General features: G+C 44.8%; 1 protein-coding gene across 5 annotated transcripts in view; it reads left to right on the top strand.

Annotated features, from left to right (window-relative positions):
- Znf236 (zinc finger protein 236) overlaps positions 1–17,301 on the top strand; it is a 98,368-nt gene that overhangs the window by 58,328 nt on the left and 22,739 nt on the right. For all 5 annotated transcript variants that reach the window (XM_037197224.1, XM_028873887.2, XM_028873888.2 and 2 more), the window contains 9 exons: positions 1,173–1,276; positions 1,696–1,847; positions 3,246–3,458; positions 6,365–6,647; positions 7,495–7,598; positions 9,430–9,795; positions 10,445–10,590; positions 10,685–10,925; positions 11,359–11,538. In XM_037197224.1, coding sequence (XP_037053119.1) covers positions 1,173–1,276; positions 1,696–1,847; positions 3,246–3,458; positions 6,365–6,647; positions 7,495–7,598; positions 9,430–9,795; positions 10,445–10,590; positions 10,685–10,925; positions 11,359–11,538 — 1,789 coding nt within the window. The remainder of the gene's footprint in view (positions 1–1,172; positions 1,277–1,695; positions 1,848–3,245; positions 3,459–6,364; positions 6,648–7,494; positions 7,599–9,429; positions 9,796–10,444; positions 10,591–10,684; positions 10,926–11,358; positions 11,539–17,301) is intronic.

The raw sequence follows: 17,301 nt of genomic DNA, 5'->3' as shown, positions 1-17,301 counted from the left end.
GAACATGCTGTGTAGTAGCTGAGCTTTGCTGTACAGCCCTCTGAGGAGAAGTTTGCCTGCCTAGTGTAGGTGATGGAGAAAGATGGGACTTGGTCTCATTTGGTCATGGAGGTTGGGTAAGAAAAGACCTTGCTTCTATTACCATGCAAGCGTGTTTACAGTCTACCCTTTAGTTATCCAGGTATTCTGAAGTCTTGTTTTGAAGTTAGAAAGCATTGACCAAGCTGGGGTTAGTGCTGCTGTGCTGCTGTGGGCTGTGGTCCTTGTGTCAGAATAGGGGTCAGGTGACTGCTCTTTGGTACTGTCTCTGAGAGGTAGAGGTGGCTTTTTTTCCCCTAGGCTCTTGTGACAAGAGAGAAGTCTTAGTCTCCTCAGAAAGTAGCATATTTATCCACAGCAGTGTGTTATTTTCTACTGCTGACAACATATCTCAGGTAACCAACTTCAAAGCAGGAAAGGGTTATTTTGCTTCATGATTTCAGAAATTTTGGTTCATGGGGCATGGTAGAGCGTCATACTGGGGCACATGTGGTAGAGAAAAATGCTTACCTTGTGGCATCTGGGGGAGAGAGAGGAAAGTTTGGCGTTCCAATTTCCCCTACAAGAGCATGTCCTCAATAACAATGTCCTCCAAGTGGGTCTTCCCGACGACCAGTCCCCAATAGTGTCACAGAATAGCAGTCAGTCCTTTAGAATATTATAGGATGTTTAAGATCCAGTCTTCACAGGCAGTAGAGTCAAGCTGATGAAGGAGTAATCCTTTTTAAGGCAAATCATGTTTGTTTATACTTTGTACTAAATTGGCTTATTAGTCAGGCATGGAGGTCCACATCTATAAACCCAACACTTGGGAGGCTGAGCTAGGAGGATCATGAGTTTGAGACAAGCTTGATCACGATAGCACACTCCAGGCTAGCCTTGGCTAACTGGACTTAGACTCTGCCTCCAATAACCTATGGATAAATAGTTTAATAGACAGTAAATACATACTTAATCATGTCTATGTCAATCACTTATAATTTCTCTGTTTCAAACTATTACAATGGACTACTTGTGGGTTTTTTTTCTTTGAAAACTGTATTATAAGCATTTATATCTTTGTTCTTATTGAGTCATCTTATACTTATTTATAGGTAGTCATTATTTTTGATTTATATTTCTGATTATTTTAGGCAGCTCGTTTGCTTCCAGAGTCATCTCAAGAGGATCTAGACCTACAAACACAACGTCCACAGTTCCTGGAGGATAGCGAGGACCAGAGCAGGCGCTCTTACAGGTGATCACTGCTCAGTGCCGCCGCCCCCCCAGCCCCCCGCTCCTGAGGCTGAGTGCTAACTGTGCCCCTGCAGTGTTCTCGGGGTGGGAAGTAGGTCTCCTCACCACCCGTTTATAAAGGGTCCAGAAGGTGGTTCTTGTTGGGCTTGAATGATGATGAAACCAAATACTGTCTCCTGGGGAGTTGCAGCATTTACCAATTTCAGAATAATACATTTAGGATTACAAATATCCTGTACAGAACTGGATCCAGCAATTAATTGTCCTTGCATCTATTTTATACTGCCTGTTCTGTGCCCTGAGTATGGAACAGTGCCATGGTTTATCGAAGAACACTGACCCTCTATTGCCAGGTGTCTGGCTGCTCGGCAGTCATGCTCTGAGTGAACAGGATCTGAGTTCTCTGTGTTTTTTTTCCAGATGTGACTATTGCAACAAAGGCTTCAAGAAGTCCAGCCACTTGAAGCAGCATGTGCGTTCACACACAGGGGAGAAACCTTACAAGTGCAAGCTCTGTGGGCGTGGCTTTGTCTCTTCTGGGGTCCTCAAGTCTCATGAGAAGACACACACAGGTTATTGTCTCTTTCCTGTAGAAAGGTCCTGGAGACTAAATGGTCTTTAGTGGTCATATTCTTTCACTTAGTACAGTGCATTGTTTGAGGTTCATCTGTGTTATAGCATGGATTAGTACTAGGATCCTTCTTATGGTCCATAATGTTTCATTAGATGGATAAATCAAGCTTAATTGACCTATTTATCAGTTCTACCGTTTGACTTTTGTGAATAATTCTGTATGGATATGGCTTTATTTCTTCATCAAGGAACACTATTGCTAGACCATAAGAATAACCCTGTTTAGGGCTGGGGATAGTTCTGGGGATGGCGATTATTGGAGAACACATGCTTAGCATGTGTAAAGCCCTGGGTTCAAAACACTCCAAAAGCAGCCCACCTGCAAACTTCCAAGTAACTTTTCCATGTCTATCAGCAAATGTATGAAGGTCCTGATTCTTCTTCCTCCCATCAATAATTGTACTCTGTGTCTTTTTGCTGTTGCCATACTTGAGTGGGAAGCAATCACTTGTTGAGGGCATGATTTATGTACCTTGAGTGGTTCATGGTGTTGAATTTCTTCCCATGTACTTGTTGAGAATTCTCTGTTCTAATCATTCTTCCATTTTAAAGTTAGGCTATTTGTTTTATTATCAGTTTGGTAAAGTGTTTTAAAAATATAGCCTGGACATTGGATCTTTATCAGATATATAGTTTGCCGTTAATTATAGTTATCTGTTGATAACTATATGTATTCTGTTTAATATGTAATATATACATTAACATCAGTATGCATTCTACATAAGGCTTTATTTGAAAATGAGGGCGCACCACTTCCAAATGCACAGAGGAAGAAAAGCCTGTGGATGTGTCTGTTGGTGACTAGGTGATTTTAGGGCTGTTGAAGAGGCAGTCGTGAGATTAGTGGTACATAGGAAGTACTGTTCTGGAGTCCGGGAGAGCCAGTCCATTGAGGGAAAGCAGGGTCAGGCTGGGTGCTTCTGAGGCTCTGTTCTTTCAGACAGGGACTGTCACACTGGACTTCATCAGGAGGGAGGACATGGAAGGCTCACAGGGCCTTCCTGGGTCTAACTAACAAGCCATTAGCCGTGGCTGCAGCTCGAAGATGCTCCAGAGAGACATTTTGAAGGGCCTGTCTACAGACAAGCCACAGCTGAGATGTCAAAGCTGGGGACAGAGAGTCTTGGCTTGTGAGCAGCCTCTCCTGAGAGCTCTCCATTTAGTAGAGATAGAATCAGACATACCCTGTCCGTGTCATTGTCTCTAACATCATCCAGTCAAAATCTGAAGCTGTAAGCAGGATAAACTCTGCTTCCATATTTGTTGGCCCTCGCATGCCTGCGATTTGGGGATGATGAAGTCCCGCTGTCCCTGACTGCTTTCGTCTGTTGACACAGGAGTCAAGGCATTCAGCTGCAGCCTCTGCAATGCCTCCTTCACCACCAACGGCAGCCTCACGCGGCACATGGCCACACATATGAGCCTGAAGCCTTACAAGTGTCCCTTCTGCGAAGAGGGCTTTCGGACCGCAATTCACTGTAAAAAGCACATGAAGAGACACCAGGCCGTCCCTTCTGCAACCTCCACAGCTGCAGAGACAGAGGGAGGAGGTAGTTTCTGTTTGGATTGAAAGTTTATAGTCAAATGCCAATTTAGTTATAAGTTACACATCGATTTGATATTGTAATCTTACAAACTAAGCTTAGTAGTACCGTGAATTTTTAATTTAAGAGTGTGTTATTGAATGGACATTGTCTGTGTGTGGGTGTGTGTGTCGGGTCAGAGGACAACTATGGCGTTGGTTCTCCCCTCCACCTTCACATGGGCCCTGGGTATTGAACTCAGGTTCCCAGGTTTATGCAGCAAGTACTGTTACCTGCCTTGGAGAAGCCCCTGAATCAACATAGCTATAATTTATGTCTCTGTACAGTTTTATTTTCTGAATATGAAAGCCTCCATGCCCTTTGAGAAAATACTGAGAGATCACAGTGAAGGTGTTGGCTTTCCCAGTCCCCAGGCACTGACTTGGCTTCTAATTCAGCATGTGCCCTTGCGGCTGCACTCGGCATGCGTATGGGTGGAGCTGTGCTGTACTCTATAATGCGTTTGACTAGTGAGCACAGATCTGTATCAGATGTGTCCGTGTAGTTGTGTTTTATTAGGATGTGCTGTAAGTGAAGGCAGAGCTAATTTTTGATTTCCCCTGAAATTGTACAGCCGCATTTGTGAGAAGGCCCCCTGGCCAGAGGTCTCCTCAGTGTCGTATTGTATTACTTCATTAATTCACATAAAGCACTGTGTGGTTGGAGAGATTAATCTCATTTTCTACCAAACATTACACAAATTAATTTGCCTGACTCCTGTACCTTAAGTTTATTATTCTGGTGCGTATTCTGCTTCTGTTTATTGGATGGTTTCCTTTTAGTTTATTCTATAAGCGAAGCTGGTACTAGAATGTGCATGTTTTATTTTCGCATGTGATACCAGCACACAGCAGTGTCATGTTTTCATGAGCATAGGTCTTACACAGCCATGTAGTGTGTGTGTCTCGTTTTTGTTAGTGTTACCGCTGGTGCTGTTACTGTGGTGCTCAGTGTCCTGCCCATGCCACTGGCTGTCTTTTGGCAGCACTGAGATGAGCTGAGTGAGGAGTGCTTTGCTTTCTTCCCAGCTCTTTATCCCCATTTACTTGTGGTCGTCTACCGATGAGGTTACAAGTCACCATAGGATCCCTCTTGTGGTAGACTAAAGTGAAAGTAGTGTAGATTTGTCTTAAAGTTTGAAAAGTGAGTCTTTACAATTTGCCTAAACCACTTTAAATTACAAAAGCCTTGACTTCAGGGTCTCGGCTTCATCAGCAGACAGTTCTGTGAAGGGTTTCAGACAGTACTCCTTAAATCCTGTCGTTTGGATAGTGTCCACTAATGAGCAGGCATGAATGGTGTTCCAGACCAGTCACATGTTTCTTCTTAGCAGTTACAAAAGTCTGTAGATACTGAGGCTGGAGAGATGGCTAAGAGGTTAAGAGTTCTGAGTTCAATTCCCAGCAACCACAGGGTGGCTCACAACCACCTATAATGAGATCTGACGCCCTCTTCTGGCTTGCAGATTTTTATAAAAAAATCTTCCTTAAAAAAAGGAAAGATAACATTAAATCAATATTAGGTTGATGTGTAGGCCCTGTTAGGGCTTTGCCACACTGCACTAATATTTACAGATACTGTAATGAGTCTTTCTGTTTTCCTGTCTTGAATCTCTCGTAGCCAGAGGAGAGAGTTGCCTGGGGTTTACCCTGCCCCACCGATGTTTGTGAGTGGACTTTAATATTTTGAATGGTTAGCCATTTGTCTTTACTTGGGCTCTCTTTTATTTTTGCTGTATATTTTGCTTAATTTTATTGTCTTTTCCTTATTCATGACTTGTTCTATATGGATCTATATATATCTTGGTAATTTGAAAATTTTTAACACAATCATCTCCATATTTCATTGTTGGTGTTGGTGGGGGCCACTATCTATTACTTACTTCTAAATCTTTGAGAGTTTACAAATGTAATATGAAGTTCTTATTTGTGGTATTTCCTTTTTCTAGAACTTTTCTGAGTACATACTGAATTTCTTGGCTCTGTCTTCCATGACTGACCTCCTTTCAGCCCTTCTCTCCTTCCTGTCTGTCACCTCTTTTCTCACTATGTTCTAGAACATTAATCCAGTAATCCAGTAATCCTTCACACTTACTAATTGAGTTAACACTATTCACTTTCCTATTTCAACTTTATGTTGGATTTAAGTGTTGCAGTCATGAGTCCCTTGCTCTCAGTCCTATACTTTTTATTCTTATATTTTCATAGCAGTTTCGTCGTGTCAAGCAACTGGAACTTATTCTTTTCTTTTTTTTTTTGGTTTTTCAAGACAGAGTTTCTCTGTGTAGTTTTGCGCCTTTCCTGGAGCTCACTTGGTAGCCCAGGCTGGCCTCGAACTCACAGAGATCCGCCTGGCTCTGCCTCCTGAATGCTGGGATTAAAGGCGTGCGCCACCACGCCCAGCAATTTTTTTTTTTTTTTTTTTGGTTGGAACTTATTCTTGTGATGAGTGTGTGTGTGTATTCTAAGTTTCTTCTTTGTGGTCATTCTCATTGATTGAGGGTTCTTTGTTATTCTGTTATGTTGGTCTCTGATTTTGGGGCATCTGGTTGTATTTACCTAGTAATCAGTGTTGGCCATAGTCCTATGTGAATATCTCTAGATCCTGGTGGCTCTGTGGGCCTTGCCGTTCTTGAGCTCCTGCTGGGCTGTAAGCTGGCAGAAGCTAGCCTTGGACTAGCACAGATTCCTGGTCCTCCTTCCTTGTCTCACCTCACCAGGTCAGGTGAGTTCCTGTGAGTTCCCGTCAGTGGTCTGAAATGTGGTTCGTTCAGTTATTAACACTAACTTGACATGCTTCATCTTCGTTTTCCCATGTTGAACTGGATTTTTAATGGGGGCTTTGTACCCTTTTCCACACTCTGCTTTCCACAGACACATGTGTGGAGGAAGAGGAAGACACTTCTGACAGGAGTGCATCAAGAAAGCCTCGGCCTGAGGTCATTACTTTCACAGAAGAGGAGACAGCCCAGCTGGCCAAAATTCAGCCCCAGGAGAGTGCTACAGTGTCTGAGAAGGTCCTGGTGCAGTCGGCTGCAGAAAAGGACCGAATCAGTGAGATGAAGGATAAGCAAGCAGAGCTTGAGGCCGAACCCAAGCACGCCAACTGCTGCACATACTGTCCTAAGAGCTTCAAGAAGCCCAGCGACCTGGTGAGGTGAGGATGCTGTCTCTGTGTCCAGAGCTCTTGCAGACTTGAGAGTGCACGCTGATGCTGTTCACTCCGGTGTGGGACGTTACCCATGGAGTGTGTGGTTCTAAGCCTGCATCAACTTGATAGTGAGCTCGTGTAGAATGGTGCTGAGGAACTCTTGCTTGTGCATTTTTCTGTATGATTGTGATAGAAGCAGAGAATGGGCCAAATTAATTGAGGAGCAGAGAGTGCTGGGCTGTGCCAGGCATAGAAGACTGGCGGGTAAGTTCTTAGAGAGCACAGGACAAACTAGAGGCCACCAGATGTCACGGCTCAAGCAGCTAACTGATGGCTGCTGTGCAAGAGGGAGTATAGCAGAGCGGTTAAGAATTGGGGACCCGGGCGGCAGAGGCAGGCGGACCTCTGTGAGTTCAAGGCCAGCCTGGTCTATAGACCGAGATCCAGGACAGACACCAAAACTACAGAGAAACCCTGTCTCGAAAAACCAAAAGAAAAAAATGAACTTGGGACCCTATACTCTGGGGGAAGCTGGAAGAGTGCAGGGGTGTAGCGTGGGAAGAAGCGAGCCGTGCCCGGATGCGGTCATCCAGTTTGTCGTCATGACCCTGAGCTCCGCTCGAGGAGCTCACAGAGCCAGCAGGCCAGGCTGGTGGGCACTGTGACAAACAGCAGAGCCGTGGTCTCAGTCAGTGCTCCCGTGTAGACTGCACGCTTTGTTCTACGGTGAAGTTAAGAGTTATTCAGAAATAGTAGCATATGATTTTGTTGTGATTATAAATTCATGAAGTTGTTTGTAAATATGTATACGGTTCAAAATAAGATTCCTTAATTGGAAATGCTTTCTTACTAGGCATGTTCGAATCCATACTGGAGAAAAGCCGTATAAGTGTGACGAGTGTGGGAAGAGCTTCACTGTGAAGTCGACTTTAGACTGTCATGTGAAGACGCACACCGGTAAGGAGCGGTCCCTCAGACCCGGGACTCCTGCGGGCGCGTCTGGGGGTCTGTGCACACATGCTTCAGAATTACAGAGGACTCAAAATAGGAACTATGAAAAAGTGGATTACAAAGGTTTTTGTAATTCCTGATATAAGGAAATTGGTTTAACTCGTAAAGGGATGGAGGGGTCAAACCTCAAAAATCAAATTGTAAATTACCTGTGTTCTTACTCAGACTTGCTCCTCTTCTTTCAGAAGGTCCCTTTAGTTTCTTTTGGGCCAAAGAGTTTGCTGGGACTCGGTGAGTCTGTTGACAGTTACCACATTACATGTGAGGAGAAAAATCTTATCAAGGGGAAAATAGTGTCTTGTTTCCTTGGCCTTTTTCTTTATCCGACTTGAGGATATGAGAATCAGCTCTATTAAAAACACAACTCTTTTTTTAACAGAAAACGATAGTTTACATTACGATTCATAACAGCAGCAACATTACAATTATGAAGTAACAATGAACGAGTTTTATGGCTGGGGGCCAGCACCCCATGAGGAAGTGCATTAAAGGGCCGCAGCGTTAGCAGGGTTGAGAGCTGCTGAATTAGAAGAAGGCCTCTTCTCTGAGCCATGGCACTGTGTGTGTGACCTGAGGCAATGGTTGCACAGCCCCCCAACTCCACTGAGAGTGTGTTTGTTTTAAGACATAACTAGCCAGGAGAGTGTTCGCCATGTAGGAACAGGAACTCTTCAGTGAATGTTAGACGTCATTACTGGGGTCCACCGGGTAGCATCATGGAAGTTACCCATATTCCAGAGTTTTAGGTCATGAGTTTGAACAAATAACTACAAATGGAATTTTTTATGCTTATGTTAAGTTCTATGATTCTTTCCTGATGGATTATTTTCGACAACTAACCCGGGATAAACTCCTTTGTTAAGACTTCCTCATACGCGTTGTCTGTTGTTCCATCAGGTTCCAGGGTCTCTTATGTTATGCTGTGGACTTGCTGAGGGTGGATGGGCTGACTCTGCTGAGCCTGGAAGACCCAGGTCCAGTACACTGTGTTCCCATGCTGGTGCCCTGTGTGTTCCCTGATCAGCAGAGCTGTTCCAGTCTATGTGGGGTGGGAATTCAGCTTAGGCCGCATAGGTAAGACAAACTGTTTTCCCCACTTTGGAATGACAGGGTGACTTCTGGAGACTCCCCCACCCTCCCTCAACAATATGGGGTCTCAGACTTACTCTGTGAGTCTGCCTGATTATCGCTGGTGGAAGGGGGCTCTTGCTTCCTGGCTTCTGAGCCGGAGCTCTTCTAGGGCAGTCATTGTCAGTGGCATTGGTGGCTCTTACTATGCAGTGATGGTGAGAACCAGAGGGGCAGCAATAGGCTACACAACCCTGGGCAGACACAGGACCCGCGGGCTCAGGATGGTACTCCATACACATTCTTCACGTGTGGTGCTGTCTGTGCTGGCACATCTCCCCTTCCAGGCTGGCAGAGAGAAAATAGACACCGAGATCTTCAGTCGCCTCTGTACAAACTAAAAGGACAGGAGTGTTGCCCAGGGCTAAGTCTTGTAGTGAGAGTAAATCAGTACTTGAGTCAAGGCTCCATGGAATGTGGTGATTTCAGATTAGACGTCTCAGGGTTGTGGGAACACGAACCAGGTTGTAGACAGTGTGTGAAGAGGTGGATTTCTACAGCTGCCTGTGGTGGCACAGCATCCTTGCTCCAGAGCCAACTGCACTTTGGTCCAGGAAGCCAGCGCAGTGTATCCACGCTTCCTGGTAGAGGGTTTCTGTGAGCTCTGGTTGTCACTGGTTCCCGCTGACTTGTGCTGATCTTCTTCCAGGCCAGAAGCTGTTCAGCTGTCATGTCTGCAGCAACGCCTTCTCCACGAAAGGAAGTCTGAAGGTGCATATGCGCCTGCACACGGGAGCGAAGCCCTTCAAGTGTCCTCACTGTGAGCTGCGCTTCCGCACTTCTGGCCGGAGGAAGACTCACATGCAGTTCCACTACAAGTCGGACCCAAAGAAAGCCAGGAAGCCTGTGACCCGGAGCTCATCAGAAAGTCTCCAGTCTGTGAACCTCCTCAACTCCTCTCCCCCTGACCCCAATGTGTTCATCATGAACAACTCGGTTCTGACGGGGCAGTTTGAGCAGAGTGTGCTGCAGCCAGGGCTCGTGGGTCAAGCTATCCTTCCCGCCTCTGTTTCAGGTAAGAGACCAGCATTTGTCCCTCTGTTGCCCCAGGAAGACAGCCCTCGGAGCCTTTCCTCGGCAGTGGGGAAGCTGCTGCTTCCCTCCCACGGTGTCTGCGATAAACACTGGGGTGCTCTGCTAAGCTCTGGCTGCAGTGAGTCTCTACACACTTCCCCCCTGGTTGGCGTGTCATTTGCAGATACTCACCACTTGAACCCAGTGGAGGTATCCTGTTGACATTGGTCACACAAGGCTTAAAAGTATTACACTTACACCAGTTGGATTTGTTTGTGACTTACAAGTAAGTGCTACAATTCCTGCAGGTGTTGGACATCCTAGGGTCTTTCTCTTCTGTGTCTTTCCACTTGAGGCCGAAAAGCCAGACTGCCACTCGGTGGCTACTTTGTGTTTACTTGTGGACCAGTCAGTCGTCTCTTTTAGTCTGTTTCCTGGAGTCTGACATGGGGAGATTATTTATTTCATAGGCACTGTTTTGTTATAAAGCAGATGATATGTCTGTGTATAAATGTTTGTAGTATTTAACTAGATATGTGACTATAACATGTAAAACTTCTGTATTCTAAGATCTCTATGGAAAAAGTGAGTTCTTTTAGAGTTAAAGCATTTACAGTATTAAGTCCTTTTGTTTCTCATTCTCGAACCAGCTGGTGGGGACTTGACAGTGTCTCTGACTGATGGGAGTTTGGCCACCCTGGAAGGTATCCAGTTACAGCTGGCTGCTAATTTGGTTGGCCCAAATGTGCAGATTTCTGGACTCGATCCCTCCAGCATCAACAACATCACGTTGCAGGTGTGGTGACTGCGTTGTGTTCTGTGCTTCCGCGTTGTCCGACTCGCGTGGAAGCACGGCCTTTTCACGTCCGCCTGTCTGTGCTGCTTTACAGATTGACCCGGGCATCCTGCAGCAGACCCTGCAGCAGGGCAGCCTGCTTGCTCAGCCTGTCCCGGCGGAGTCTGGCGCAGGCTCACAGAACGCCTCTGCGCAGGCGTCGGACAGCTCTGTCCCCGCCAGTGTCGTCATCCAGCCCATCTCAGGCCTGTCCTTACAGCCCACAGTGACGTCTGCCAACCTCACCATTGGCCCGCTCTCTGAGCAGGATTCTGTGCTGACCACCACCAGCAGCGGTAAGAGCCCATTGCTCTTTACTGTCGACGCTAGGATTTCACTCTGTTGTTCATGGCAACACATTTGGTGTTAGGTTAGTGTAACGCCACTTTTCATCTCTCTGTAAAGCTCACCAAAGAAATAAAAACCCTTAAGTTTTCTTAGTGTTGATGGTGCTCACTCAGCATATGTCCATTTTATTGTTCATGGAATTATTTTTTCACACTGGCTTTTTGTATTATCATTTCACTTACCTCCTCTTTCAATCACAGGGCCTTGTGAATTCGAGGGCAAGTTTTATCCTTTTAGATAAAGTAATTAGAAGTAACTGATGATTCATTCTGAGTGTTTGTCTTTTAAAAATAATCCTTTAACTAAGATGCTTTTCATATAAACCAGGAGAAACGTGTTTCCTTAGAGCTCAGTGTTAATTTACTTTGTGATGATGAGCAGGGACACAGGACCTCACTCAAGTGATGACTTCACAAGGCCTTGTGTCCACTTCGACTGGCCCCCACGAGATCACCCTGACCATCAACAACTCAAGTCTCAGCCAGGTCCTTGCCCAGGCTGCTGGCCCTGCCGCCACATCGTCCTCGGGCTCTCCGCAGGAGATCACGCTGACAATCTCTGGTTAGTAAGTTCACATTTTAGATGTTTGGCTTACAGCATCAGGCCTTCTTGTTTGTGTCTTTTTCAGCACTCGGTTGTGTAAAGACATCTTATCTCATTTTTGTGACAGGTTCAAATCTAGTAAAATCTAGTATCAGAAGAAACACATGTGTTTCCTACTCGACTTCCCGGTTCTGTAGCGCTAATTATGGAATTAACCTGTAGAGTTGGCTACTTTTGCCATATGGCTTTGCACGAAGAGCTTCCTGACTCTTGTTCCTACATCACTCGTCTGAGCTGTGTACAGCAGGAAGCTAAAAACCCTCCTCCTGCTGTATCTTTAGAACACTACTAAGATTACATAGAATGGTTAAATGTGCTAAGACCATTGAGAAAACAAGTAAGTGGGAAGTGCTCTGGCAATAAAGAGCCCTTGACATTACCAAGCCACCCCAGATGTCAGCCATGGTCCCCGGTGCGCTCCTCCCTTGTGCCCCTCCCTGTTCCTCAGAGTCACTCTCACGGCACGCTGGGGCCTGTGTGCCTGGGCCCTGCTGTACTTTGCCCACGTGATTCCTTGCTCTGCAGCTTTCATTCCTTTATGGAAACTGAGTTTTCTTTAAAACACAAAGCCACAGTCTTGTGCAGCTCAGCCTGCCTCAGACTCATCGTGTAGCCAAGAATGATATCGAAGCTCCGATTCTCCCTCCTCTGCCTCCTCAGTGCTCAGAGTTACAAGGATGTATTGCTGTGCCTAATGTAGTATTTTTTGTTACTGTGATAAAATGCCGTGACCAAGGCAGTTTATACAAGGAAAAGTTTATTTGGGTTGTGGTTCCAGATGGAGAACCCATAATGGCCGGTGAGGTATGGTAGCAAACAGCAGGATCAGAAAAAGTTGAGATATCACATCTCAGCTTCCCAAGGACGCAGAAAAGAGTGAACTGGAAGTCGGGTAAGGCTGTCACCTCTAAGCCTGCCCCCAGTGGCCTACTTCCTCCAGCAGAAGGCTCTCCACTTCCCCAACAGCAGCAGCAGCTGGGAGTGAGTCCTGCGATGCACGAGCCATGGAGGAGTTTCTCACCCACATCACCACATCCAGTATCAAGGCTAGGGATTAAGCCTAGGGTTTTGTGCTGCTAGGCAGACAGCTGCACCCCCAGCCAGCCCAGATGTTCTTTTTGAATTAATAAATTTTATAGCACTTGCCGTCATTTAACAGTGCATTCAACCTCATAACCTGCAGTATTACAGTTAAAAGTAAGAACGTGTTCACCAAAAATCCAAGTACAAGCTTTGTTTTTCAGGAGGCCTTACTTTCCTATGTGCTGTACTTTTGAGTGACACGCTGTGACTCTGACCTGCTGCAGGACAACACACATAAACCTTGGATTTTGTATGGTTCAGTAACCCTTCGTCTCTGATTATAAATATTGAGTTTTCATATTAGAAATATAGAAGGGCATTTGAAGAAAGCTATTTTGATCAGTGTGGTGATGAATAGAATTTTGTTAAAAACTTTTTTGGGGGAGTGTTCTCAATGTTGGATATGTGCTAGATCTTATCAGAAACATGCAGAATTCTGCTTCTAGTTTAGAAATTAAGTTCTTCACTTTTGTATTTCCTGTTTTTCTATACTTAGCCATATTCTTATACTATTGCTGTGGGTATAGTAGAAAGGTAGCGGTATATAACATTAAGTCTTCATTTATTTTACTTAAAAGGTTTGTTGTGTCAGACCATTTCTGGTCAGCTACTCAGGTAGAGTTCTGTGTGCTGCTTGTTGAAAGCATCTTGATGCCATATACAAATTGTCATTTGGTTTGTATAGTGCACAGTATGATATGTTGTGTGAACATACATGTTATTTAAGTCATGTAGTCTTAGAGGGGTGTGTAAGTCCTAGCATTTGGAGACAAAAAAACAAAACATTGTGTAAAAGTTAGGCTAGTCCTTCTCCTCCCCAAATGGATGTGTGCATATGCAGCAGGTGGCTTTCCTGGACGTTTGCAGCCAGTTGTTAGTAAAAAGTGATGGCTAGTAAGAACCAGTAACACGACCCCGAGTACTTGGAGCATATCATGGGGTCTGTTGAGTGCATGGCCTCCTTCGCTGATAGCAGCAGTACTTTCTTTTTATTTTGTCCAGACTTGGGTTTGTACTGCATGGATGTGCTTCAGCATTCAGAACTGCAGTATAGCGTCTTCATCCTCTGCTCTCTTTTCCCTTGAGTCTTTAATCTCACCCACTCCTAATATTACAACAGAGTTCCAAGGCATCTTGTCTTTTTTTAAGTCTTCCAAAGCATTAGTGTGGTTTTCATGAAAGCTTCTGTAGATATTTTCACTGTGTTGTATATCATTTAGGTACAGTAGGCAATAGAACTGCTCAAGTAGGTTTTGAACCTTAGAGGAACGTGTCACAGCATGCTAATGCATGCTGAGAAGCAGTCGGAATACACTGGGCAGCAAGCTGTCAACACAGGGATGCTCAGCATTGGCTGAGTCTGGAAGCTTATTGTACGGAAGTCGGTTAAGGAAGGTTCTTTTAGTGTTTGGTGATGTCACTTACATACATTTAAGCATTTTTTTTTTTTTAACCGCATCTGGCAGTGGACTACATTTGGAAGTATTTTCAGTTCATTGAAAGTGTTATTCAACAAAGGATATGGTTTTAAGTTTCTAAATAAAGTAGAATTCTTAAGTAGTTTAAAAAGTAAGAACAAATGCTTCCATTGAGAGAAATATAGGTCATACATTTATTGAACGTTATGAAATGTTATTAAAAAAACAAAAGCTTCACAGCTGGGTGTGATGGTGCACACCCTTAATCCTAGCACTTGGGAGGCAGAGGCAGACGGATCTCTTGAGTTTGATGCTACAGATCGAGTTCCAGGACAGTCAGAACTACACAGAAAAACACTGTCTTGAAAAAACAAGCAAAAGCAACCCCAAAGCTTTGAGGACTGTATTGCATGTTGAGTACACTTAGTAAAGAGTAGATTGGGTCTCTGTTTTGAGATATATTTCCGTAGAGAGCTTACTGAGCTCAGTTACTTTGGATATCGTGAACTAAGTGAAGAATAAGGTTGTTGTTGGTGTCTGTGACCAGTGACCAGTCTGTAGGTAGCTCTTCATGTAAATCTCCAGTGTCACACTAGGTAGGCACATAGTCATGGATTTAACTGTGGCAGACATCACCATATCTAGGTAAAGAGCTTGCCTTTAATAAGTGGAGGAACTAGACTGTATTTTAGGGCTGGGCATTGTGGCCCGCACCTATAATTCTAGTACTCTGGAGGCTTAGTGTCCTGATGCACGGTGCCAGAAACAGGTAAGCATGTTTGTTTCTTTCCACGATTTCGGAATCTTTTAAATAGCAGCAAATACACAGGGTTTGGCCATTTCATTGACAGCACTTTGTCGTATAGTTCTGCCTAATCTGGTGACCTGGATTAGATGAATGTAGGTTCTTTTATTCTACTCTTAATTACTAGTATTTTCGTATCATAAAGCATACAGTAAATGTTTCTGTATATGTGGTTTACAGAATGAGTACAAGCTAATAAAGAGGCTGTGGTAGAGTTAAAGAAGTTTCAGAAGTGGGCTGAGAAAGAGTCTGTATTGATAAGGTAATGAACCAGACCAATGCCAGGAGGAAGCTGCCAGAGTCATGGTTGGGGAGGGAAGTTGTTCCAGGTGTGAGGTACAAGGCTGAATCAGGGTTTGAGAACAGAATACAATGGGTTCAGGTCCAGACCGTTGAGCAGATGAACAGGCTGGCAGTTGAGTAAGCCAACCTCAGCAGTGGGACTGTCGTAGTCAGGGTCATTGCTGCTGTGATGACACAGTATGACCAAAGCAAGCTGGGGAGGAGAAGGTTTATTCAGCTTACATGTCTGCATCACAGTTTGTTATCAAAGGGAGTCAGGACAGGAACTCAAACTTGGCAGGAATGGGAGGCAAGAGCTGATGCAGAGGCCATGGAGGGGTGCTGCTTACTGGCTTGCTCCCCATGGCTTGCTCAGCCTGCTTTCTTATAGAACCCAGGACCACCAGCCCAGGGATGGCACCACCCACAATGGACTGGGCCCTCCCCCATCAATCAGTAATTAAGTAAATGCTTTATAGGCCTGCTTCTGATTGAGGCATTTTCTCAATTGAGGTTCCCTCCTCTCTGATGACTCTAGCTTGTGTCAAGTTGATATAGAACTGTCCAGTGCAGGCACCAAGCCAACCTGAAAGTCCAGGGGCAGTTGAGGAGTCCTCTGCTTGTTGATCCTTGACATATGCACCAAGTATCAGATGATAGGTTGCTGTGAGGCCATGCCATCATAATGTTAGGTGTCCATGACTTTATTTGGGGCCCTGGTGAGAGAGTTACACCCTTACCTTGGTTTGTTGTGTCCCACAAGTTTGATTTTAAGACACCTATGTACCCCTATAGCCTCAGTTACCCCAGTAAATTATAGAGTAGCTCCCTTTCTACTCCCAGGAATAAGCATTTGATCAGTCTGCTGGACGCATGGTACCTGGCAGGTGACGCAATCTCTGGTCTACCCAGGGCTGCACCTGTTCTCAGAGTGGATTGAGAAGCTGCTTGTAATTTGGGTGGTACTCAGCTAAGAACCACTGTTTCATACAGTGTGGAGTAACTTAGAGCATGCTCCGCCTCATCTCAGCACTGAAGAACGTCAGGAGTTCTAGGTCAGCCTGAGCTCTATGTCATGACCCTGTTTCCAAAGGAGGGTAGGAGGAGGGAGATGTCCTTTAAAGCACGAAGAATACATCAGCTTCAGGTTTTGTCATGTGACCTATTATTTCATAAAGATCAGTGCTCTGTGTGTAATTCTGTGAGAAGAATTCTATCCTGCTTTATACGTTTGCTCTGGGCCATGACTTTCTCAGCCCTGAATGGCAGACCAACAAGACTAACAAGGCTTTCTGAGGACTTCCAGCTGTATTGCATCTAAAGTCGGGTTCAGGCCAAACATGGTGGATATGCCTTTAGTCCCAGTACTTGGGAGGCAGGGGCAGATGGATCTCTGTGAGTTCAAGGCCTGCCTGATCTATAGAGTGAGTTCCAGGACATCCAAGTCTTTGTAGAGAGACTCTGTCTCAAATAATAGATAGATGGATGAATGGATAGATGGATGGATGGATAGATAGATAGATATAGATAGATAGATGATAGATAGAAAGATGATAGAGAGAGACATAGATGATAGAGATAGGTAGGTAGGTAGTCAGACTCTTGTTAGTAAATGAGCTCAAATAAGATAATTACAGATTCATAAGTAACAGTTTATGCCAGGAGGCAGTGGTGGTGCTCACCCTTAATCCCAGCACTTGAGAGGCAGAGGCAGGTGGATCCCTGAGTTAGAGGCCAGCCTGGTCTACATAGCAAGTTCCAGGACAGCCACAGCTACAAAGAGAAACCTTGTCTCAAAAAAACCAAAACAAAACAAAATGAAAAACCCAATCAACAAACAGCTCAGGAGTGCATGTGTACTTAGTTTTCTACTTCACAGATGTTTTCTTCATTTGTTAGCTTTAGTTTCCAGATCTGTGTATCAAACAAGGAGAAAATAGTCTAGAAAATAGCCTTCTGCATTTTGTACTGAAAGGTAGAGTGTCTTTGTTCCGGCCTCCTCCTACAGGAAAGAAACCTGAGGATCAGGAAGCACTTTCAGTTTTACTGGCACTGGCTCAGTGGATTCACGTCCAGAGGCCTTAGAGCGTGGGGCTTTGTCTTAGAGACATTTTTAGTCCCCTTCCCCAGTGT

The sequence above is a fragment of the Peromyscus leucopus genome, chromosome 19 (genome assembly GCF_004664715.2).
Source record: "Peromyscus leucopus breed LL Stock chromosome 19, UCI_PerLeu_2.1, whole genome shotgun sequence".
In the NCBI taxonomy this organism is placed as follows: Eukaryota; Metazoa; Chordata; class Mammalia; order Rodentia; family Cricetidae; genus Peromyscus; species Peromyscus leucopus.
Note: the sequence above shows the minus strand (reverse complement) of the source record. Positions and strands in the feature narration are given on the sequence as shown.